At 45.2% G+C, this 24,207-nt stretch overlaps 1 protein-coding gene across 2 annotated transcripts in view; it reads left to right on the top strand.

Annotated features, from left to right (window-relative positions):
- The first annotated feature begins 384 nt into the window (after positions 1-384).
- Positions 385-24,207, top strand: part of CLMN (calmin) — a 74,332-nt gene continuing 50,509 nt past the window's right edge. Inside the window, exon 1 of one of the 2 annotated variants that reach the window (XM_052783085.1) lies at positions 385-587. In XM_052783085.1, coding sequence (XP_052639045.1) covers positions 506-587 — 82 coding nt within the window. In that variant the 5' untranslated portion in view covers positions 385-505. Of the gene's footprint in view, positions 588-22,991; positions 23,396-24,207 lie in introns of those variants that run through there. The other variant, XM_052783086.1, reaches the window with a different exon arrangement.

Here is a 24,207-nt window from a genome sequence, read left to right as displayed (position 1 = left end):
CGCTCTTGAGCGGGATGGGGCCAGGGGCGGCGGGGCAGGCGCCCCGTCCGGGGGCAGCGCGACGCCGGGCCGGGGGTGGCAGGGGGCTCCGCCGCGCCGGGGCCGGGGCCGGGGCCGGGGCCGCCTGCGCCCGAGGGGGCGGCCGGGGCGAGGGGCGCGCTGCCGCCCACGCCGCTCCGCGGGGAGGCGATGCGGGAGCCCCGCCGCCGCTGGCGAGGGGAGGAAGGGGGCGGCAGGGGGGAGCCGCCCGCGGCGGGGGGCACGGCCGGACCCCGGCCCCGCTCCGCCGCTCCGGGCCGGGCGGAGGGAGGCAGGCAGGCGGGCGGGCAGGCAGGCGGGCGGGCGGGCGGCAGGGGAGGGGAGGGCCGCGGGGCGGGGCGCAGCGCGGCGCGGAGAGGGGCCGCCCCCCCGCCCGCTCCGCTCCGCGCCCGCCGTCGGTGCCGGTGAAGGCGGCGGTGGCGGTGCCGCCGGCTCCCGCCGCCCCCGGCCCCGGCCCCGCGTCCCCATGGCCGGGCAGGAGTGGGACTGGTTCCAGCGCGAGGAGCTCATCGGGCACATCAGCGACATCCGAGTGCAGAACCTCCAAGGTAAACCAACACCCCCGGAGAAACCCCTCCCTCCGCCCCCGCGCCGCCCCGCTCCCCTTCCTCTCCTTCTCCCGGTGCCGGTCCTGCCTCCCCGCCTCTCCCCGTGCCCCGGCGCGGGGCTGCTGCGGGCTCCCCAGCCCGCCCCCCCCTCCCCCCGGGCCGCCCGCCGCGGGCTCTCCCGGCTCCCCGAAGCGGGGGCGGTGCGGGTGCGGGGCCGGAGGAGGACGGCGGCGGCGGGGCCAAAGTTTCCCCCGAGCGCGGGGCCGGGCCCGCCCGGCCCGCCAAGAGCCCCGGCGCTGGGGCGAGCGGCGCCGGGCCCCGCGGGAGGGACGGGGCGCGGGGGCTCCGCGGGCGCCGGGGATGCTGCGGCGGGGGGGGGGATGTGTGTGTGCGGCTTCGGCGGCACAGTCCCGGACCCGCCCCTGGGGGGGGACACTGCCACCCGCAGCCTCCTCCTGAGGGCGTCGGGGAGGGGGGCTGCAGCTCCGGCTCACCTCGCTCCCTCCCGGGGGGACCTGGCTGGCTGGCCGGGCGGCGCGGAGCGAGCGGTGCCGGGGCTCGCCCTGCCGCGGCGGGTAACAGGAGCTCCGCCTCTCGTTCCCCCCGGAGCCTGGCAAAGGCGAGCCGCGAGCCGGGGGGCAGAGCCCGCCCTGCCGCTCCGACCTGGAGTACTCGGAGGTGCTCGGCCGCAGTCGGGGTGCGGCTCTAGGTCGCTGTCGGCGCGATCTGAAGGGAAGCCGATGGCTATCGGCGTGCTCAATTTAACGAACCTTCTCATAAGCTACTGTTGAATAAACACGGGCAGAGCTTTTGGATAAATCGACTACGAGATGGTCTCCTATTCTGCCACAGGCTGTGCTGGCGGAAGGGGTGCAAATATCTAGGTTTGAATGTAGTTGGGTGTCAGTGTAGTAGTTCCTCCAAAGTTACGTTTGCCCCTCACCGGCTAACTCCTCGTGATCGGCAAGGGTAGCGAGAATCGATGAAAGAAGAAAAAGCAGCAGTGGTTTATGGGAGAACAATTTGTTTAATGTGACATACCAGTCTTAATCAACAGCTGACATTATACTGCCATGTATCTTCATGTTCCATATAAATAATAGACTTGAATTATAGGTCATTATCTCTTCCTGTTTATGCATAATGATATTAAGGCACTGTCTACTGGCAGAGGCAGTGCAGTTGCTGGAAATTAGTTTTGGTTTGGCTTGATTATAGAAGATGTATAATTTATCAGAAAAGAGACTCAAATTAGCCATTCTTGCAGCTCTGATGTTGTGTTAGTTATCACTTAACTGCTGATGGGGTCACTCCACAACATTTTGACCCGCATCGTCATAACCTCTGAAATTCAGATTTTGAGTGCAGCCAGGGCTGTCGATTCCAGGCTGAACTCCCCTTGGGTTTTGACAGTCTCTCATTACAGTGTAATTCTACATTTCTGACTCCTGTCTCTGTCTCTTTTGATTCTGTGTGTTAGCACGGATGGCCTGCCTTTGATCTCTTGGTGCTCAAAACTGTAGCAATTAAACCAGGTTTAATCCTTAATTCAAGGGCATTTTTTGAGAAGGAATAGAAAAGAAATCTGTTCTTAAAAAGAGTAATATATTTTTGGCTTTGCCTCTCAGTCATTTGTGTAAGAAGGAGTTAAACTCATTTCCCTTTCTGGCACTTAAAATGCATTTATACAGATACACGCAGCCTTCTCTAAAATTCTTATAGTCCTGTAGGAGAATGTCGTCCTACAGGGCAAATTCCTTTGAACAACATTATGTTCATGAAAAAAACCTCCTGTTCCCTTCTTACCATACAAGAGGAATTTTGAGAGGTATATCAGTTGTCACCTCGCTTGCACAACTAAATAGGGGTTTAAGAAGTTTTATGCCCCATGTGGGCTCTTACAGGGGAGAAGAGGCATTTGTTCTAAGGTGCTGCTCCAAAGCAAGTGATAATATCTATCACTTACAGTATATATGATTTGTAACACTTAGTTCTCACATTGTCTTCTAGAGTTGAAAAACATTTTACAGATGGTGAGTCTGATACTTGGGAGGGTGTGATTTTTGTCACTCAGGAGCTCAGTGGCAAAGCATGGTGCTTCTCTTCAGGGTAGTTCCTTGTAAAATGGCAGCATACGCACTGCGTTCATATGTAGTAATTAAACTTGCTCCTGCTTTATAATTCAAAATTCATTCTCTCCTCTCAAAACAATGCGATCTGAATCACCGCTAGTATCATTGTCTGTTAGCTGCAGAATCAATAACAGTTTTGATGTGCTAGAAAGTCACGAGTCTAGGATGAAAAACTAGCTGAGGATGATGCAGAGTTTCCAGCAGCACCAGCAGAGCTCCTGCAGGGCCCCGCTGCTCAGGGCCACACGAAGGACCTCGGGCGGTGAGGGTCCCCATCTGCTGCTGCATCTCCTGCTCCTGCAGCGCTCTCTTGCAAGACCAGGTGTGTTTAGGGTAGGTGTTACGAAGTTGATGGTTTGTCTTACTCCAGAATGCTTCTTTTCAACGGGACGTTTTACAAGTGTGAAAGTGCTTCCTGGTCTCTGGGGGTCCCGTAATATGAATATAGACCCAAGAGGGAGTATGTTGTGAGGAGAGGACGGGAGGCAGCAGCTAAATATTTGCAGATATGAACAACACATGAAAACACTGGCATGTCTGCGTGCAGAGATGGAGACTTCTGCTGATGCACGGACCCAGCCAAATAATGAGGTCTTTCAGGTCTGGAAGGCAGATAGAGGCGTTACTGTTGTGCTGTGTCCGAGCCATCCTGCCCAGCAGCCGATGGAAGAGCCCAAGGAGATGAGCCCAAGTGGTGATGACCATGAGAAACGGTACCACTAGCACCTGAGCAGCCTAGCTGGTATTAAAGTTTCTGCAGCCATCATAGAGCCATCTGCTGTAGCAGTTTTCCATACCCTTTCTGTCTCCCTTTTTAAAAGCTAAAATTATTCATTTCTCTTGAAAAGTTCTTCATTATGTCTTAGCTAAGCTATAGAGCACTGCTGACGTAAAGTACTATTTGAAGATGGCATATGCTGTTTCAGTCTGTTGCACCTTCCCTCTCTAGTTTGGTAGTTCCACATCCAGGAAGGATCCAGGATGCCGGTTACTGGGAAGCGTCCGCTGTCGTGGGGATGCTTTTGCAGTGGTATGATCCCACTGAATTCAGGAGTTGTTCTAGGTGCATGTTCTGGGTGCAGAAGTAGCCTCAGGAACTATATATTCTGTCCTGTAACTGATGGGTGAAATTATGGCATGCGTGCGGTTTTCAGCTTTTTCACAGGGAGACTAAAACTGACAGCTAGGGGTGAAATTTGCTAAATGGACTGGACACAGGGGAAAAACAGGATGGTTTTAAAAATGGAATTACGTCTGGATATTTAGACACAGGCATATGATGATGAGCTTTTATTTTCCCTTTCCGTCAAGATCTGAGATTTTCCATTTTATTTTTTCAATGAAGAAAGGGATAGTTCAAAGCTGTCGCAGGTAAGTGATGCTAAAAGCCAGGCATGCTGCTTCCGTTCTCAACAGAGGTAATTTCAGAGAACAGAAGCAACAGTGACAGTCTGATGGAGAAGGTGTGGTGATGCACAAACCAAGTTCCTCACTCCAGGTCTGTTCAGTTTCTAAATGCATTTAATAAACTGATATTCGTGTTCTCTTTGTTCTGTTTGTATATTCTCCATAGTGAATTTCTCCACATACTGAAAGAGAAAAATGGAAAGCCTGCGCAGAATGTAGGAGCGCATCATCAAGCAGTGGAATGCTCAATAATTAATTTCCTGCCAGGAGATGTTTTTTTTTTTTCTCTTTCTTTCTTTCATTATAACACCAGCGGGAACATTTTGTTACAACACAAGAATATTTTAAAATCTTCCCTACTGGAAGCTTGATTTAGGATCATCAAAAATATACTCCCTTGTGTGGTGAATTGCACTCACTAGAAAGAGGCAACATCCTCAGCAGGAATTATTCTCTTTTAGACGATATTTTGGTCCTGTGCTTTGCAATAGTCCAAATGTGTATTTAGTAGTACGTATCTTTCCTCACATTCCTTGGAATGAAATATGTGGAGATGAATACTTGTGGAGTCAGATGTTTTGTCCATCTCTGGCAAACAAGTGCTGTTACCACCATTTTAAAATGGTTTGAATGTTCATTTCGTACATTTATAGTAGAGTACGTGGGCTGGGATGGTAGAACTCTACCATTCTTCTATCAGAGGACTAGACAAGGAGCCTGAAGCCCAGCTACTTGTCATTTCGCTACTCACTCAGGGTTTGATCTAGAATCCACAGAAATCCATATATGTTTATTCCTTGATTTCAGTAGATTTAAATACTTTCCTGAGGCTCAGGCTTGCTCTGCTGAGGGTTGCATGGCCTTCGAACATACCTGGAGGGCTACGCAGGAATATATTGTAGTGTTGTCGGAAACAACAAAAAAACCAAAAGTGGTGATGGGCTGGAAGAAATAAACTGAACAATACCAGCCCCGTTGGTTCCCTGTCCTTGCCCTAGCTTGTACCTTTGCGTGAATCACTTGGTCGTAAACTTCCAGTGCTCTCTGATTTTGCATGTCTTCCCATTTGGATCCTTAACATCTGGATTTTATAAGCTTTGGACAGCAGTAACTCTAGTTGTCACTGACATGAACCTCAGCTTCCTTTGAGGTAACAGGTCCTGAAGCCTATGTCGTAAGAGGTAATAGAGATGCTTAACTCATAAAAGTTAGCTCTGGCAGTGAGAGTATTTACATGTCTTTAATTTGTAGGGCTTAGGCATCTCTGATGGACAACCAAAGGCAGGTGCTATAGTCAGTGTTGAAAATGTTTCTCTCTGTATTTTTGTTTATCCATTTATGTATGAAGCATAATTCTTACGACTTTTGCACTTAACTACAGAGAGCAATCATTTTTTTTTTTTAATTACAAGATACAGCAGCATTCAACCTGTTTGCTGTAGTTTGACATGCCTTTCGAACACATGGAAATTTTACAAATAGAAGGAAACCTTTTTTAATGTATCCATTCATTCTGACAGCAGTAAGGTGCTATAACTGTTCATTACTTTAACTCTTCCATAGCTTGTCGCCATATTCAGCAGGATTTCATTCTGCCTGTAGACATGTTCATTTCAGTGGAGCTCTTTGTAGATTTGGAAAGATTAAATTGCCTGGAGAACCTTAGACAAAGCCCTGTGGAACCACAAAGTGATCCTATTATATATAAAAGTAAAGTTGAATAGGCCTGAGCGTTACAAATGTGAACCCCCAAAATAAAGATTCAGATCCAGGTATAAGAAACCAAAGATCATGCTGGAAACATAAGTCTTCTGGTGGGCATGATCTTTGTAAGGGAGCTCTCATACCTGACAGTATTTGTTAGCAATGGAAGGAAGACCTACCTGCTCCAGACATAGGAAACCCTGGCAGTGAAATAAAGGAGCAGTGAGAGGTGAGGCAAGGTACAGATTGCATGTTTCAGCATGCAGTTTTAACAAGGTCAGTGCCTAATTTCTCTAACAAATTAGAAGTCTGGGCTCTCTGTCCCTTTGCATGGATGAAATTACACCAGATTCAAATCAAGCCCAGTAGCTCCGCAGTCAAATGAACTCTTACACCTGCGTATTTACACTTCATTGTAAGAGAGACTGTTGGTATTTGGCATCCAAACATGGACCTGACTCGAGGCATGGGGTTGATCTGCTGTCACTGGCCAACATCACCTTCTCCGTCTTTCCTTGGTGAGCTGTTGTTCAAGCACTGACCAGCCTCAGTGTCAGTAGAGCTGGTGACATCTCAGACCGTATCACTTGCCTGAAGTTGAATGGCATTAGTTTAAAAATGACAGTCTTCAAAACATTGTGTTAAAACTAGTGCCAGTTGAAAAATACAATGTACCTCTCACAGTTTCTCCTGCTTGTTTTTTGTTTTATCCACTCAGCTTGGACAGAAATTCAAACAATTTTCTTTCTCCTAAAGACAATTTCAAGGTTATGGCACTTGCATCCTGAAGCATGCGTAGCATTTACTTTGAAAATATTACAAAGGGATGACTTGGTTTCCTTTTTCTGTTTTAAAGCCAGCTTTCTATTGGACTAGAAGAAGCAACCTTGGGCATTTTGGCTTGTCCGTGTCCATTTAAACATCATTTGTTTATGTCCTAAGCTGTTTGAACTTACTGTTGTTGCAGAATGATTGTTAAGGGCATATGTCTAAAGGGGAAGAGCCAAATGTTATCTGTCTTGTCATGTAGAAGTCAAAAATATTGTCAAAATTATGTATTCAGGAGAAGAAATTACCAGATAAGCAGTCACATCTGTGTCAGTGCTGGGGTGGTGAAGGGCATCACAGCACCTTTTAAGAAATAAGTGTCTTTTTCTACATGTCTCTTTACCTGCTATTCTATTTTTATCTCTCCCCAACCAGTTAAATACAGGGACTGTAGGTGGAGGATTGCAGGATGGATTTTACTTCATTATAATTGCTGCATATTTCTGTGCAAACAGCTGAGCTATATTTTAGCTGTATAGAGCTGAGGCTCTATAGCCACAAACACAAGTTTAAATCAGCGTCTTCTAAAGAGGCTCGTAATAGCGACAACCTGGATGTCTACAGAGTGGATGCCTGTGGACATGTAACCTGCAAGCAGAGAGGATTTCTTTTTAAAACCAGAAATCCAACTGAATCTGAAAAGATGCTATCAAAACCACATAAAAGATAACTCTTATCTCTATGCTCATTACTTAATTTGATGGCGTGATTCAAAACACAATCGTTGAAACAGTGTAATACTTTGAAGGATTCTGTTAATTATTTTCCGCTAATTCAGACATATATAAAAACATATTTTATGCTGTAGTATCTTTAAAGTTACTCCTGATATGTATTGGTGTAATTCAGATCCAGTGAATCTATGAACAGCAAGTTACCCTGTTTTTTATACTTTTTATGTTAGCATCTTATACTGCTGGTAGTTAGAAATGAGACCTTTCCCGACCAGTGTTGTTGATCTGCTTCATTATGGTGATTTTTTAAGTCTTTCAGCAGTGTAATTCTAGTTGTTTACAAAATAAATGTGAACTAGATAGGTGCCACAGGATTAATTTCAAATAGAAATATTTATATTCCAGTCCTTGCTGTCTTTAATGCATGTATCCCTTTGGATCTTCATCCTATCCTAATTAAGGCTGGGGATGTGTGCATTTCGTGGAGTCCCAAGCTGGATACAGAAGCCTCTGCTCTTGCGCAGTGTCCATTACCAGGAAACATGTCTGTTCAGTGGTGTGTTTAGATTTACATGCCAGCCAGACCCCAGCCCTGCAATGCAGGTTCCGCAGGCTGCAGTGCTCCCTTACTCATTCTGGTGATGCTCCATACGTCTGAGTCCGTCCAGAGCCCTGCTAAAGTCAAGGATGCTCTATCCATACCCATGAAATGGCCCAGCCAGATCAGATTATGTCACCAGGGCCTTCATGTGACAGAGATTTTAAGTAGAAGACCTAATCTTGTCTGAAGGCAGTAAATCATATTCTGCTTGTCTGCAGTGGTGGGTTTGTGGCTTTCTGGGCAGCTGGACTTCTTAGTCTTCTGTTTTGCGTTTGGGTCAGGTTGAAGAATCTTGCAGTTAACTGGTTGTGAAACGAGTCTTGAGTGTGTAATTAACCTCCATCACGGTGCATGCCATGGTGCTCATGTTCTTATACTGGGACCCCCAGGGCAGGTGCTCCACGTTTTAGCCAGACTTAATGGAAGCTCAGATTTAGGTTTTGCACCTAGGATTGTCCCTGAGAGGGACTGAAGCTCTCTGAAGCAGCTGTTGTTCACAGTGGCTCAGCAGTTGCAGTCTCCAAGTTAACAAAGAGCCCTTAAAAGAAAGTATTTTGTATGTTGCACCAGGAAGAACGTATTTACAGGGGAGAAAATGAACTTCAAATAAACTGCCTACATGCATTTTCTCCCCCCCCCCCCCCCCCCCCCCCCGCCCCAGCTTACCATCACCGTCAGTGGTAACATGGCAGGTCTTACTGTTTTGGACCTGTCCCTCAGAATAATTCACTTGTTAGCACTTCTGAAACCTGTGAAAGGTCTCTCATGCACTAATCTTGGTATTGCCTTCTAACTCTCAAGTGCTTATGGTAACCTACATTTTTATTCTTCCAGCCTGTTTTTCCTACATTTTCTTCAAGAAACCCAAATAACAGTACAATAAACCCCTCGATGATCAGGCGGCCATGCATTATTCGTATGTTGTGAGAGCCATATCGCAGCCTGAACTGTCCGTTTCACGGGACTCCAGCTGAATTGCTGCCAAAGCACAGGGACTGGTTACGTGCACGGGCTGTCTTTCTATTGTGCATTAATGGTCAGATAGAAGTACTTTGCCATTTTGTTTTAGTCTTTGCAAAGAACCCCCTAATGTATATCAATAGGTGTTTTGTATATGCAGTCAGTGTAGTTCGCAACTAAGGGCTGATTATGCTTCTCTTGGCTCAGTGAAAAATGGGAAGGGCGAGAGTCCTGGCACCGCGACAAATTAAAGCAATGCCAACGAAGATAACTGTTAAAAACTGATCCTTCATATGACTGTGTCTGGACACGTGGTTAAAGCTCTCTGGCTCTTACTGATGTTTATGATGAACACAAACTGCAGTTATAACTTAGTATAGTATTTATAAATAACATAGTATGAAATGTCCGCTTCAGAAATACTGTCTGGGATATATAAGGAAAGAAACACAAATTGATCTGGGGCAAACAGGAGTGGGCAAATGGGGAAGAGCGTGGTCCTCAGAAACCTAATGATAGCGCAGGAGGGACTGCGGCCAGCACTTTCATGTGATACTTTAAATTGGTGAATCATAAAAATCCTGCCCAAATGAGAAGACGAGCTTTCAGAGACAAAATTCCCCCTGAGTTTCCCTTCTTGACAAGGTACTCAGTAGGCCTGTTTCTGGTACAAATCCTGAGCGATTCCAGCACTTACTGTTCAGAGTGGCTGGGAAGCATTCAGCCCCTGTCCTTGTTCTCAGGTTCCATGCCGGGTAGGGGACTTCCCAGCCCTGATGATTAATGCCACTGAACAACATTTAGTTCCTGTTACTCTCAGGGTTTCTTTGTCTTTTTTTTTTTTTTAAAGATCTCCCTGGATACAGGACAAGGTGTGATTTGAAGTTATAAGGACTCTTGCGTGTGTTTTTCGATTTCTGCCCATTATAAAGAAAAAAGTTGTTAAGGGACCTACTTGTGGTTAGCCTTCTTCCAGAAGTTAATATGATTATTGACCTTGACTGAACGTAGTCAGAGTATGAATTTTTGCTGGCTAAGCTGTGTTTCTTCTTTTGAAGGTAGATGGTCTTTTTGATGTATTCAGTGTTGGCCTTTCAAAACTTTAAAACGTGTGTTTATCAGAAGGATCAAAGAAGATAGGAGATTTAATTGTCTTCAAAAACTGTGTGTATCAAGAGGAAGCACCATGTTTTGGTTGCTAGTAGAGCTAAGGGACGCTATAAAATCCTTTGTCTGTAATGCTGCAGTTGACAGTATCACTCATCATGAGTTTATTTTAATTAAAGAACTCGGAGGTCGCACCAGTGTCACTACTGTGAAGTCAGGAAGCGGTTGTGACCCTGGTGATGGTAGCCTGTGTCTGCAGGAGAAGGGTAGCGCATGCTTCCCGTCCAGTCCCGGACGGATGTCACCGAGAGGGACCGCCCTCAGGTACTGAGGGATCCAGATGTAGCTGGGGAGGTCTGGAGAGCTGATATCCACCTGTCTCTCAAGACTGTTTGTAAACTAATTAATGCAGCAAGTCGTATTCGGATTTTGTTTCAACCGGTCAGATCCTGGGTACCTTTCAAGTCCTCGACTTCCTTTGGGGGGAGGTCTAAACACTGTTTCATTGCCTATCCCGCAGATGGCTCTGGAGCAATTTTTTTCATGCAGGATCCCAATTTTTTTCATGCATATTGAGTCCTTTGCTTTTATGCTGAGACTGATTACAGAAGCCAGTTGCAGAGGTGGTCTGGATGCCTACAGCAAGCTCAGATGAGACCCCTATGTTGTGTCACTCAAGCCAGTAGACAGCTTCGTCATTCAGGCACTTAATTATGAACGGAACGTTCACTTGACCTCTTATATTCTCATTTCACTAATGAACCAAAAATCAGGAAGAGTTACTGACTGCAGAGCTGCTGCACTTTGGGCTCTTCGAGCCAAAGTTTCCACTCGTTTCATTTATCACACTAATGATCAGTTTTGGAGCCTAAACACAGGAGCTGCATGGAAGAACACAGCTTAATTTGCTAACATGATGTCCACATGACAAGAAGATTGGCATGGGCTGCCCACTTCATTTTGGCTTGCTGGTCCTGCTACCTGTGTGTGTTCTTGCACACTGCATCCTTACAGAAGGATAGGGCTGTCAGGGACGTTGAAGTAGCATTTAATAACTGTGGTTTTGCAGAGAGGGTCCAAGCTTGAGTTCTGGTACTGAGATAATTTTGATGCCCATAGGCTTTCTTTCCCACTGCTTTGCATTTGTCTTGACTAAAATTGAAATATATTCTTAATACATCCTAGCAGGGATTTATTTCTATTTTTTAGTATTTGAGTGTTTCATGGTTTTGATGTATTTCTCTAGATGACACCCTTATGTTAGGGTTGGCGATCAAAGGCACATGAAAGCTAGAGGATTTATTTCAAAGTTATCCAGACAGCCTAATGACGTATTTCTCTGTGTGTGAACATGGAAAGTTTTGGTGGAGCAGGCCTTGAACTTGGTATTCTCTGTTCAAGGTGACCATTGTAACTACCTGACCAAATTCCTCTCCTCACACCTTCTTTTTCTCTCCTTCGCCATCCGACAGCAAAAGCTAACAGTGTCATCTAACAATTCACATGAACTGTAATACAGATATGCTGCCTTCTCTATCATAAACTTTTACAACTTGGTAACTTACATGAAGCTACAAACGCCTCTTTCATCCTAGCATGTGGTGTTCCCATGTTTGGTGGCTGGTGGTTTCCTTCCGCGTTTGCTTGTGCTTGTTGGTGTTCTCTCCAGTGCACACCAGTTGGTGTGAAAGTTAGCCGAGTGCAAGCAGATTTCATTTTGGCTTGGCTTAGGGTTTTTTTAATGCAAGAAGAACAAAATGCTTGTGGAATGGAATCAACCCGCTTTCTTCTACTTCTCCCTATTTGTGAAGGTGTATTTTTTGAAGTCTCATGTTGATCATCTTTATGAGTTACTATTCATCATCTTCAGGTAAAACCTTTTTTTCTCCAAGTGCTTTGGTATTACCTCAGTCAAGATCCAAATCAGCTGTGCTCCCTCTGCCTCTTCTTACTATGTTTTCAGTTCACTGAGTTTGTTCCAGGAGTTTTGTTTGCTTTGGTTTGAGTATGTGTTGCTAGAAAGGAGATAAAGCGGAGCTGGGGAAAGAAGAAAACTTGCTACTGGAAGCTGGAAGAGGGTAATTCACAATGAACATCTCCAGGAACTGTAATTTGTTTTCTTTGAGGAATGTATGCTAATAAAAGCTTCCCATTTGCATGCATAAATGAATCAGATTAAATTTTATCCCAGCCTGAACTTGCTGTCAAATCATGCTCTTCAGTTCAGTGCTCAGAATCATCTAAATGTTATTTTAACAGAGAGCAGTGCTATATCCACTGTCCTGAAACCCTGTCTCCTTTGTGCATGGGTCTGAAAGAGCTCGGTGGGGTAGAGTGGAAGACCAAGGGAGAGGTTGCTTAGGGCACGGATCAGATATATTTATCTTGAATGAATGTAGATATCTACCTAAAGCTGTCTGTCTGCCCTGGATGATTATAAGGATATGTTCTGCAGGAGAACGAAGTCAGAGAGTTAACAGAAACAAAATCAGAAACAGGAGAGCAATCAGATTCTGTTTTTTCCTTACTGCAAAGGTCATAGAGGGATGAGGCAATTAATTGCCTCGCCTTGAATTGTGGTTTATAATGGAGGCTCTGCAATACCTTAGAGCATAAACTGCCTTGACTTAAAGCCAGTTGAAGCCGGTGTCTTGCAGAGTTACAGCTTGATAAATAAGCCATTCTGACCTGCTCCTGGAAGACTCCTTTTCTTCTTTGTTTTCTTTTCCCAGTTTCTCAAGCTCTTTGGTTTGTCTGGTGATCTCCATCTAGGCTTGCCTTCATGGCATGAGCAGAGGAGAGCATTGCTATGTAGTCTCATGATTCTTAGAGATGAGTTATTAATACATAAAGGAATAAATAGATGACAGGTGCTTTGCTGAGCCCTTTCCCCCCTGTTTCTCAATCTTTCCTCCCACTAGAGCATGAGAAGTGCTGAGACCTGGTATCTGCTGAAATAGCCTCGAGTCTTCCCTGGGCAGGACCTCCCCACTGCACACGGGCGCTGACTTGCAATCAGCATGTGCGTAGGAGCTGATCCATTGCTTAAGGCTTCTTTGGGAACCCCAAAGAACAATAATATCCTGTTGACTAGGATTTTACTATTTATATCCATCAGCTGAGCAGCCGCCGCCTCTGCCTGCTCCCTAGTTACCAGCCTGTAAATCTCTCTTTGGACCACATTGTCTGTTGCATGGTTGACGATACGATTTTTAATTTCAAGACAAATTTGCTTGAGATACTTAGAAGGGCAAATGCGTTGATGAAGAAAAGCGTCAGCTTTTCTCGCTTTGTTAACCTGTTAGCTTTTTGGACATCAGGCAAAGAGACAGGCAGGAAGCTAACCTAAAAACAAGGAGTATCATTAGAAAACAGTACAAACCTATAGCAATGCAAAAAGGAAAACAATTAGATCCCTTATAGGTATGTTTGTGGAGAAGTGCTGACATACACCTGTCAGACTAAAGACTGAATCCTGCCACCCACATACTCTCCCAGCAGTTTATTCTTTTCTTTTTTTTTTCTCCCCCCCCCCTTTTTTTTTCTGCAGCAGATTTTCAATCTACTTGAGTAGAAAAGGTGTCATCTTCTTCCAGAAGAACCCTTCCCTGGCTTTGAAACATAGGGAAAAACATGTCAAATTTAGCCTGGTATTTTCTAGGCTGCTTTTTTAAAGGTGAGCCTTTTAAGAGAGGCTGTACAATTTACTTGGAAGAGAAAAAATACAGTCAAACCTGTGGGAGTCTGCTAGGGTGAAGTGAAAAGAAAGCAATTATTTCACTGCGAGCTTTTATGAAGATTTTTGAGGCTCCTATCAGAAACAAAAGTGTGTTAATAATGGGACTTAGTTATAAAGTCCAATTGCTTTGTCTCCGATATGGATAAACCCCATCATGGGGGGAGGGGGTTAAACCTGATCTGAATCAGAAGAAGCCACTGCTCCTAGTTGGAGCTATTTTTAACTGTATGAACATGGGTCACGTAGTTCCCTAGTTTTGCTTTGGTGCCGTCCTGCATGACCAGAGACCTGTTCTTTTCGGAAGACCTTGCTAGTATATCCACCAGGGAAGCACCTTATAGCTCTTGGCTTCCTGGTTCCTTCTTCTCCACACTTTGGAAATGTGATGGTTCTGCCCATCTCCCCTCTCCTGTGCGATCTATCACTCCCCAGCTCTGCCTTTTGAGGTTTTCTAGTGCATATACATTCTCCTTGTTAAACCACTGCAAGCAAAATACAGGGCATGTTCAGCAGTTAAAAATGAACTGGGAATACTCGGAGAAACCAGTATATTCTCTGAAACCATTTTTTAATTATAGTGAAAGCTTTGTGCTTATAGAAAGTTTGGAGTATTTTTGGTACCATCTGGGTACCTAAGCTTGGACAACAAATCACTTCTGACATAATAATACAGTGTTCTTCTAACCCGTGTCTCATTAATGTGGAAGCACATGGATTTTCCTGCAAAATGTTGATTCGCCATCTGTGCTAGTATTCTTTGTACGAAGTGAAAGACTGCCCTTTGTGTTGCAATTGCAATGGACCCATTCTGCTTTTAGTGACTTCTCTCTCTTGGACCAAATGGGTAGGTCACAGAACAAAATAAAACTACACCAAACAGTACTTACTGCTAATGCTTATTTACCTTACTTCCAGTGTGGGAGCTATCAAAATTTATTAACAGTGGAACTCACAAGATTAAGTGACATTTTTCTGTTGTTCTCTTTCCCATGCTTTGCATTTAATTTGCTTATTTGGGCTGTGAAGCCCTGGTCTTGGGGAAACTGTGAATTCCTTGTATGCCCCTTGTAGATGTCAAAACGTAGATCAAGGAGTGTGTAAAGGACAGTAACATTGCTAGAGTTAAAATGGTATGGGTAGATTAAAAATGGTACGGGTGAGAGTTGCCCATTGAATGGGTTGCAGCTTGGTTTGAGTTGTGTTGCACCTGAATTATAAAGTAGCTTAGAGGTTATTTACCTTTAGAACTAGGCATTGGCATTTTGAGTCTGGTCTAACTCTGGGGATCCTCAGCTTCATTGTACTTCTCCACTGACTTTCGAATTGCTCTTTAAATTCTGCCTTCATTGTGGGGCCTTTTATATTTACAGATTAATAGTTAGGATTCTTATATAGAAGGTGTTGCAAAGCAGTCTGTGTCTTTACCATCATGTGATTTGAAGTATCACAAGAAAGATGTTTTACTTGCTCTGAAACTTTATTCCACTATCATATAATTGGTAGCCTTATTCATACTCAAAAGCCAGTACTGATGGTTTCCAGATGAAACCCATCAAACCCAGGGATCTTTAACCATCCTATTTTTTCTTCCTCTCTCTTGAGTCCTTCTGCTTTTTCATATTCTTGACCCTGAGAAATAGATGGAGCATCTTTAAGTAAGTAAATAATTAAATTATCAGTAAAAATTTAATCTGTTTCAGTAAATTAATCAACGTAGTATGACTTAGCACAGTACAATTAAGGGACTGATTCTGTTTTCTTGCACTTTCAGTATTTTCACTTCTGCAACTTCGTGGAGATAAGCTGCTTTATGAAAGATATTGATCTGCATTTTATTAATGAATTTTTAACGTAATTTTGGCATATCAGTAAATAATACCAAAGGGGAAGGAAAGGGCTTACAAAGAGGTTCTTTCTGGTGTGTTGTGACAAGGGATGCAGAGTAGCAGTCGCGGGGTTAGACTTCTCTAAGGACGCTGCAGGGGAAGATGGTTACAACAGGACAGCAAGGAAACGACTGCTCCGGCGGGGCTGGAGCCGGACAAGCTGGCAGAGCGGGAAGGCGACTGATCCCTGTGCTTCAGAGGCAAGTCCATCTCTCTTCAGACACAGTGAATGACTCTGACTGGATTCAGTAACAAATTGGAAACAGCAATAGCGAAGCCTGTCTTAGCTCCCTGAGGCTAACTTCTGGTGGGGTCTAACAAAGTAGAAGCAGCAGTGGCTGGCAGCAGTCGGCAGGATATTATCAGAGAATTGGCTGGAATAGCGTTTTCTGAAACGAGAGAATGTGAATAGGAGAGATTTGAACACGTAGGTAGATAAAAGCCTATGATTTTGCCTGCTGGGATGAGAAAATCCAAGGGTGTTCACTGGGGACATGGAGGAGGAGGTGGTTATGGCACAGGAAGCTAGAAGATATTTTGGTGCTTTGTTCATGACTTAGATCCACCAAATTCTGCACATGCGCAAACCTCTGTAGCTGTAAGCTGTTATGCTTGCCTTCCTCCTCCCTACTTGTCATATTAATATCTTTGCCTGCAACTGGGATCTGATCTTGCACCCACTGAATTTTTTGCCATTGAGTTCGGTGGGGCTAAATCTGGCTGCTGCAGTGGAGGAGCCGCTCACCTCTGCCAGTCTCACGTGCACAGGGTTGTGTGCTAAGGCTCTGCGCACACAGTGAGAGTCCTCCAAGGAATATGGTATGGCTGCAGGCAGTTTATATAAATATGCCTGCAGTCCAAAAACCGGAATATTCGGAAATACATACCAGAATTAGATCCAGATCCTCGGATCAGCCTGATATCCCATGATCTTGTCCTTGGTTGGCATGTTGTCAGATGGGCCAGCAGCATGTCTGTGCAAGGGGGGTGATGTGGAAGCCCCTAGGTGGATGTTACAACAGCTTTATGGGTGTATTTGCCTAGGTGTAGGAGTCATTATTATGGCTTCTGGCCTACTTCTCAGCAAAGCAATTAGCAAGTCCGAAAGGTCTTGCCTCAAGGCTCTCACAAGCCATGAATTATGCATTTAATTCTGTATCCTGCCTTCCATTTCTCTAACACACTTTTTCAGAAGATTGTGTAATGCCTTATTTTCCCCTAACATAAAAATTCAACAGCCTGGTGCCCAGAGCAGGGGAACAAGAAAGCCTTTTCGTCATCTCTTCACAACATACATTTTTTTTTTTCCAGGTGCTGTTTATGAAAGAAAATGCTTGTTGCCAGACAATAATAATCTTTAGGCTGTTCGGTACTTTCCCTGATGAGAGTCCTGAGAGCGACAGCAATCTGCTGGGCATTCAGCAGCAACAGCTGCTGCCTGCCTGATACCATTAAAACACAGATTTAGCATTTATTTACAGTACCATGGAGCAATGAACCTGGCCACTGCCACTCTGATGTGGTGTAGCTAAGGAATAACGTAGAATGCGTCTACATGAGTACACTCAAAAGTTAATCCACATTAACTTTCCTGAAATTCGATTAACTAAACCACTCTGGATGCTGGTGTGATGGTTCCTCTGCAGAACGAAGGTGGCTCTACCTCAGCTGTTCATAGCTAAATGTAAACTGAATTAAGGATTCTTTTTCCCCTCTGCTAGTGTTTTACTTGAGACAAGCTGTTAGCGGCGCGGGTCTGTTGCTGCCTGTTTGAAGTCGACCAAAGTCCTGGCAGCGGAGGTGGATGCAGAGCAAGAAATGAGGGTGGCAGAGGAGAGGATCCTGACCTCTGAGTTTGGACTGTCCGGCCAAGCGTGGGCTTTGTGCCAGGATCAATACATGTGGAGCTGGGCTCAGTCATAGCCGCCCGCGCCGGAGGCTGTGCCAGGAGAGGCAGGCAGGGGAGCGGTTTAGCTGGAAAGGCTGAACGCAGAGCCCTGTCCTGCCGGAGCGGTGGGGCTGAGGCTAATTTGTATGTAATTCTGGTCTTTGCTTTTGTTGTCGCCTTGAGGCAGTGAGGAGGAGTTGTGTGGCTACTCTAAACAAAAATAGGCTAGGAAAGAAATTCGTGAGCATTTCCCTGCATTTCTGTCTCAACAAGAAGCTCATTGGAGATGCCTGAGCTCTTCTTAATAACAAGGATGCTGAAAAAGGGCCCCATGTCTGGGGGGGTGGTGGTTACGTTTACCGCGCAGCTGACAAGGCAGGGTTATATACCTTAATGTGCTTGGTTCCTGGAAGCAGTTTATTAGTCCTCTCCAGACTTCGTGATGCTCCAGGGAAAATTCTGCTTCCCTAAACTCTCCTGGGTATCCCTACACTTCCCCACGGCTATACGTTACCTGTTCATCTGCTGATCCATGGGATACAATTATTCCTCCAGCCTCACAGAAAATGGTCTCCTAATTCAGTGCCGTGACGGTGAATGTGGAATGAAAAATGGCTTTCAGCTACTTCAGGAGCTTGCTGCTGCTGCCTCTCAGGGGTCCCCGAGGAATCCCGCACGCCTGCAAGGGAGCCAGCTCGTCTCTCAGATCAGTTCTTTGGGATACAGACCCACTCACACTAGCGATGGTAATTCCGGGCAGGGTCAGCTGGGAGGTAATTTGGTCCCAAGGCCCATTGTTTTGCTGCTGGGGATTCTCCGTGGATGCCAGGATTGCAGCATGTGGGTGTGGAGGAACTTGCAGGTCCGATGCCCACACTGGCAAAATTCTACAAGCTTTGTTTCCAGTACCGGTGTTCCTGTGCTTTCTTTGCCCTACTGCACTGAAAATCCTGTTTAGTTACAAAAGTCAATTATAAACTGAGGCTGGAAGGCTCCCATCTCCAGCAAATGTAAAATTTCATTGTTAGGATGAGAAATACTTGGGTAGTGAAGTTACTGCCATGAAATAAGCAAGGCAAGGTTTGTAGGGAGAGGTAATGTCTTTTATTAGGCTGGCTGATGAATTGCTTTGTTGTTTTTCCAGCTCCTGTTTGTTGGCCTAATAAAAGCTACTACCTCACCTCAGACTTTTTTTTGTGGCATGCTTATCTGAGTAATAGAAATCAGTGAAGTTAGCATAGTGCAAGTGGTCATGTTTTCAGACTGCAAACTACGAAACAAACAAATTCAAGGTTAATTTGTATAAATCCAGATTATTTATTGCCTTGCTTATATTGCTTTTGTTCTCTAATTTGAGGCCATTGAGAAAAAAATATGTTCTTTCATTTTTACAGAGTAATCTCTTGAAAATACATCATTGCTTCAATAGTATGACTACAAATAAATAAGATTACAGCAGTGACTGACTGAGAATGACAAGTAACCAAAAACCACAGCCAGGGCCTAGCCTGACTGCAGTTGCAAAATGTGAAATTTCGGCCTTGATAGGTAGCAAATGGATGGATTAAACTCAAATGGTAGGCAGGAGAACGTTGTTTAGCTATGCTGCCATAACCTGAATTTTCCAGGGTCCGCCTGGTCCCTCAACAAAGTCACCCAGCACTGTTTCATGATAAAAAAGCAATGCATAAAATGCACCTATCCAGTCTGCAGTCTTGTTGGTAATTCCAGCATGTATAATGTATCAAAACAAGAAGTTTCATTGCTTGAAATGTAAATATTACACATCATACATACATTTTCCCTAGCTTATTTGACTGTGTAGGGCGAGGCCTGTTTGAAGTTCATCCTACCTTAGTTTATTTATGCATGGAAAGTACTTGAGGAGTACTCCAGGGAGGGGGCACCAGCGAAGGCTGGGAGATGCCTGGGTGTTTCCCAAGCCTTTGCCAGCTGTCGACGTAGTTCCAGAATCAGACGTTCCCAGGAGCAGCATTAGCATTGAGTTTACCTTTTCTGTTTTTGCGATGGCTAGCAGAGCAAAGTGGAAATGTACTTAAATTTACTAAAGCAAGATTCGATTTACTAATGTAAGACCCACGTTTGGGAGAGCTTCGGTATAAACAGTAGGGAGGTTGTTTGGACTGCTCGCTTTGAAACTATTTTGGCAAATGTTTCCTTGATGAAAACACAGTCTACTCCTATCTGCAGTCACCGTAACTGCTGGTATTACACGCCTGGAAGGTCCCTCATGTTGACTTAGCCCTCATTAAAGCTGTGCATTTCTTATAGCTGTGACTCTTAATGACAAACACCTTGAGCTGTGGCACTTTGCACTGGCTCGATGCGATTCCTGAACCTAGCTGTCCTGTCTCATAAACGCCCCCAGGACTCTCTTTGCAATTTTGGCTTACTGGGTGGCTGTCCTCGTTTCAGCTGGGATAGAGTTAATTTTCTTCCTAGTGACTGGTACAGTGTGTTTTGGATTTAGTGTGAGAATAATGTTGGTAACGCACTGATGTTTTAGTTGTTGCTAAGTAGCACTTATCCTGAGTTAAGAACTGTTCAGTTTCCCATGCTCTGCCAGCAAGCAGGTGCATTAAGAAGCTAGGAGGGAGCATAGCCAGGGCAGCCGACCTGAACCAGCCAAAGGGATATTCCATACCATAGAACGTCATGCCCAGTATAGAAACTGGGCGTAGTTGGCTGGGAGGAGTGGATTGCTGCTCGGGCATCAGTCAGTGGGTGGTGAGCAATTGTGTTGTGCATTACTTGTCTTTTCTTGGGTTTTATTTTTTTAATTATTTTTATTTTATTATAATCCTTTTCATTACTATTATTATTATATTTTATTATTATTATTGTTACTATTATATTTTATTTTACTTATTAAATCGTTCTTATCTCAGCCCATGAGTTTTACTTTTTTTTTTTTTTTTAATTCTCTCCCCCATCCCACTGGGTGGGGGGAAGTGCGTGAGTGGCTGCGTGGTGCCTAGTTTCTGGCTGGGGTTAAACCACGACAGTGGCATTTCTCTCTCTTAAGTCCTAGCTGTCTGGAAGTTGGACCTCCTCAGCTAGTAGTGTAGGCTTCCTCTGGAGCCGTGATTTTTCCCTGTTTTTGATGGTTGTTTGCAGCATGTGAGAATGTGAAATGCTAAATGCTGGGCTGGGAAAGGACTCTTATTTGCTGTGAGAGAATTAGGCTCAATTTCAGCCTCTGCTGTAACTCTGCAGACACGGAAAAAAGTTTGGGGCCAGCAATGTAAACACTGCAAACTGCAGTGTGAGCCCTGCTGCTACGGGGATGGCAGGAGCGGCAGGGGGGAGGCAGAGGTTACCCCGATTTCCTTTTGACAGAGCCAGCAAACACTAATCCTTCTCTGCCAAAGGAAAGTTGCCTCGCTCACTCGCGGGGAGCCTTCAGTCACGTCGGCCCGTGTTTATGTGCCGCACGTGGTATGAGAGCAAATAAAAGAGCAGAGTGTTCTCAGCTGAGCCCCCCCGACCCCATTCTGCATAAACGCTGCCTTGTTTAGGCAGCTTGGCTACTCATTTTTATTTCGTTTTGCCGGTGTAAAGGCCTTTCCTTTTTCTCCCGTGGTGTTTACAGAAGAGTGTGATCCACCTATTGATCGCATGTGGTCCTTGCACGCCGCGTCTGCCTTAGAACCCTCCAGGTTTGCACATCTGCACCGCCCTGGGTGAAGACTGTAACGTTACCACCGAGAGTCAGTTCCCCCCTGCCACTGCCTATTCTGAATTCAGCCCAATCTGCTTACCCACATTCCTTGTTTTCTTTCCTAATTGCAGATTGAATATCAAGTGTTGACACACAGGTAAAACTGTGTTTGTTAGAATCAAGTCAATCAGGTTAATGCTGAATTAACGGGACAACTAAGTGAAAAAAACCCTGGGTATGGTTGGGATGTTCATCTCTGGAGCAAGGCAGGGTGCTCTGACTTACTTGGCAGAAATCCATCATGTTTCATGTAGGCCCAAAGAGCACTTTGCTGTGGAAAAGAACAAACAACTCTACCAAATCTGAATTTCTGTTAATCTAAAAAAAAACTTGTCAGGTGATTTCAGTTTTTGGTCTTTTTTCCATGTTGTTACTTTGTTCCCTTGGCCTCTTCTTCCCCATCCCACCAGCCTGAAATTATAAAATACCATTAAATAATTTCTAACAAAACTGGAGCTCTGATAGTTGCAAATCTGTCCTTGCAGAGCTCATCGCTTCTCATAGCAAAGCATGCAAGTGTGGAGCAGAAGGCAATTCAAGTCCTTCCTCCCTGAAAAAAAATCCTTCCCAGGTCAAAGAGAGAATTTTCTGTGCAGAACTTAATACTCAAAATGTAACTTTGTTCTAGTGATGTTAACTGTTTTTAAACAACGATTGAAGTGGTATTGCAAAAAAACACAGTGGAAAGCCTCCACAACACGCACTCACGTAGGTGCTAACTCTTTTCAAGAGCCGCGTGGCTACGGTCTCCCTGTCACTTCTGCCTTAGCATGGTGTGCTGCCTTGTACATGTCTGAACTATGTTGAGCTTGTCTGGAAAGAGACTGGAAGTGCTTCAGGGTAGTAGCTTTGTGTGTGTGTATGCAGTCTGGATCAAACTGTCTTTGATTTTAAGCTCTGCTAATAATTAACCCTCAGTTTGTAATAACTATCCAGCATAATGATAACCACACCGCTGGCTCTTGTCCACAAGGTTATTAGGTACATACTACACAGCATATCCTTTCCACTCCGTGTCTGAGCGCTGATTACTGTGAATGTGAATGGATGTGAAATCATCTAAATTAGGGACAACTCCCAGTATCTTTTTCCAAATTCTGTTACTTTATCGGCAGATGTCAGTTCATCTGTATTTTGCCCTGTTATGTCAGGCTTGGAGAGCTTGCTTCTAGCAGAGACTGCATTAAAGCTCTTGAGCCCACGTTGTAGGCTATGCTCTCATGTTTGCATTAGTGATGGTGCTTTTTCATGTTAAACTGGTTTGACCGTAAACTGTGCGAGATTAAGTCCACATCTGTTTTATATCTAGATCGTTTTTTCCTACTTCCATGCTATGTGAAGGTGGGTAAGCAAAGCACTAGTTGGGTCTCTGTGTTTCTTACCAGTCTTTCTCTCCGATTCCTCGAGGTATGGAAGATGCAAACAGGCAGCAAGCGTGTTTACTGCTGCCGATCACCGACGCTTTGGCAGCTCACGTAGAAAACGTTACTAAGAGGTGCAGAGATTAATGTAATTTTTGCTTAAAATACCATCTGCTTTAAATACCAGCTGCTCTTTCTTGTCGGAGGCTTATTTCCTTTGCCCTAGCTGTGTTCCTTCAACTGATTGTCATCAGAGCCGAGATCCTGGCACGGGCGATTCGGCTGCGGGGCTGCATGATCGACTCGTTCTGGCGGCTGAAACTCAGCGAGGAGAAACTTTTCACTGCAAACCAAAGGGAGCTCACGCAGCCGGGGAAGGAGAGCAGAAAACTCGGTCTTTCCCCCGTGCCTGCTGCCTGACCCGGCACGGTGACCCCGTGTCTCGCTCCGCAGACGGGCTCTCCTGAGTCTCCCGAGTAGCCGATTTATGGCCTCTCCTTAAGTGCATGTGTGAAGGAGGGGGAAAACTGAGCTGTAGTTAATCTCATGTTTCTAAGCAACCAGGTAATTCTCTGCTGCCGATCCCTAATGGGGAATTCCTGTTTTCCTGCACCCCTGCTCAGCTGCGGCAGCGGACACCTTCCTCTCTGCCTTCTCCAGCTCCCCGGACGTGGGGACCTGGAGTCCGAGGATGGTTACAGCTTTTCAGCATTTCCCCAAATGTCGTGGGGGAGGGCGAGGAAGCACAAAAAGGGAGCTTTGTTAATGGTCTGTTACAGGTAAGGGGTGTTCATTGCAAAATCGGTAGAATAGAGGGGGTGTGAAAGGTTTAAATGTTTTACCCAGGGCTAAACTGAAAATCACAGTCACAAGTGGGGGCTTCCTCTGCTTCAAAAAGCATCAAAAAGTCTGAATAATGTATTGCAAATCCTGTTTACAGGGAACCCTCTGTTTGCTGTGAAGTTTTGGTGATTAAAATGACTGAATTCTGTTTTGAGTCTGAGCCCCTCTGAGTGACTATAAGGGACTAGCCTTTTATTAATAAAAGATTCCTGAACTTGAGACTGTAGAAATGGGAGTTAGAGGAAATAGAGATCAAATGAGATCTCTGAGCTTCTCCACTTTCTGAAGAATGTGGATGCCTTATTGAGGCTCCAGAATGATAATTATTAGACCTTTTTTTAAGGAAACCACATGAACCATACAGAAGCAGTTATACTGCAGGGACCTAAATCTGCTGAGCTCCACTAGTGAAGGTGATGAGTGGTGAACCCAGAGGTGTGCCGGAATGGTGTGGGAAACTGGGCAATTAACCCTAGTCCCAGCTCCGGCCCTGGCGGGGAACGTCAGTGCCTGCTCAGTGAAGTGGGGCTGGAGAACTTGAGAAATGCTCGTATGGGTCCAGGGACCGGTTCCTCTCTTGCTGAAGGCTGCCCATTTGACCAAATATAAGTGCTGGTTAGACTGAGGGAAAAAAAAACAAGGAATACAATAGTCGTCAACAGGAGGGAATATAGTTAAGAGAAATGGGCATGCCTCGGCCCTGAGGACAGATGCCTCACTGTCTTGGGGTTTGGGCTTTTTGACGTGC

This window comes from Harpia harpyja, chromosome 3, assembly GCF_026419915.1.
Source record: "Harpia harpyja isolate bHarHar1 chromosome 3, bHarHar1 primary haplotype, whole genome shotgun sequence".
NCBI classification, from domain to species: Eukaryota; Metazoa; Chordata; class Aves; order Accipitriformes; family Accipitridae; genus Harpia; species Harpia harpyja.
Note: the sequence above shows the minus strand (reverse complement) of the source record. Positions and strands in the feature narration are given on the sequence as shown.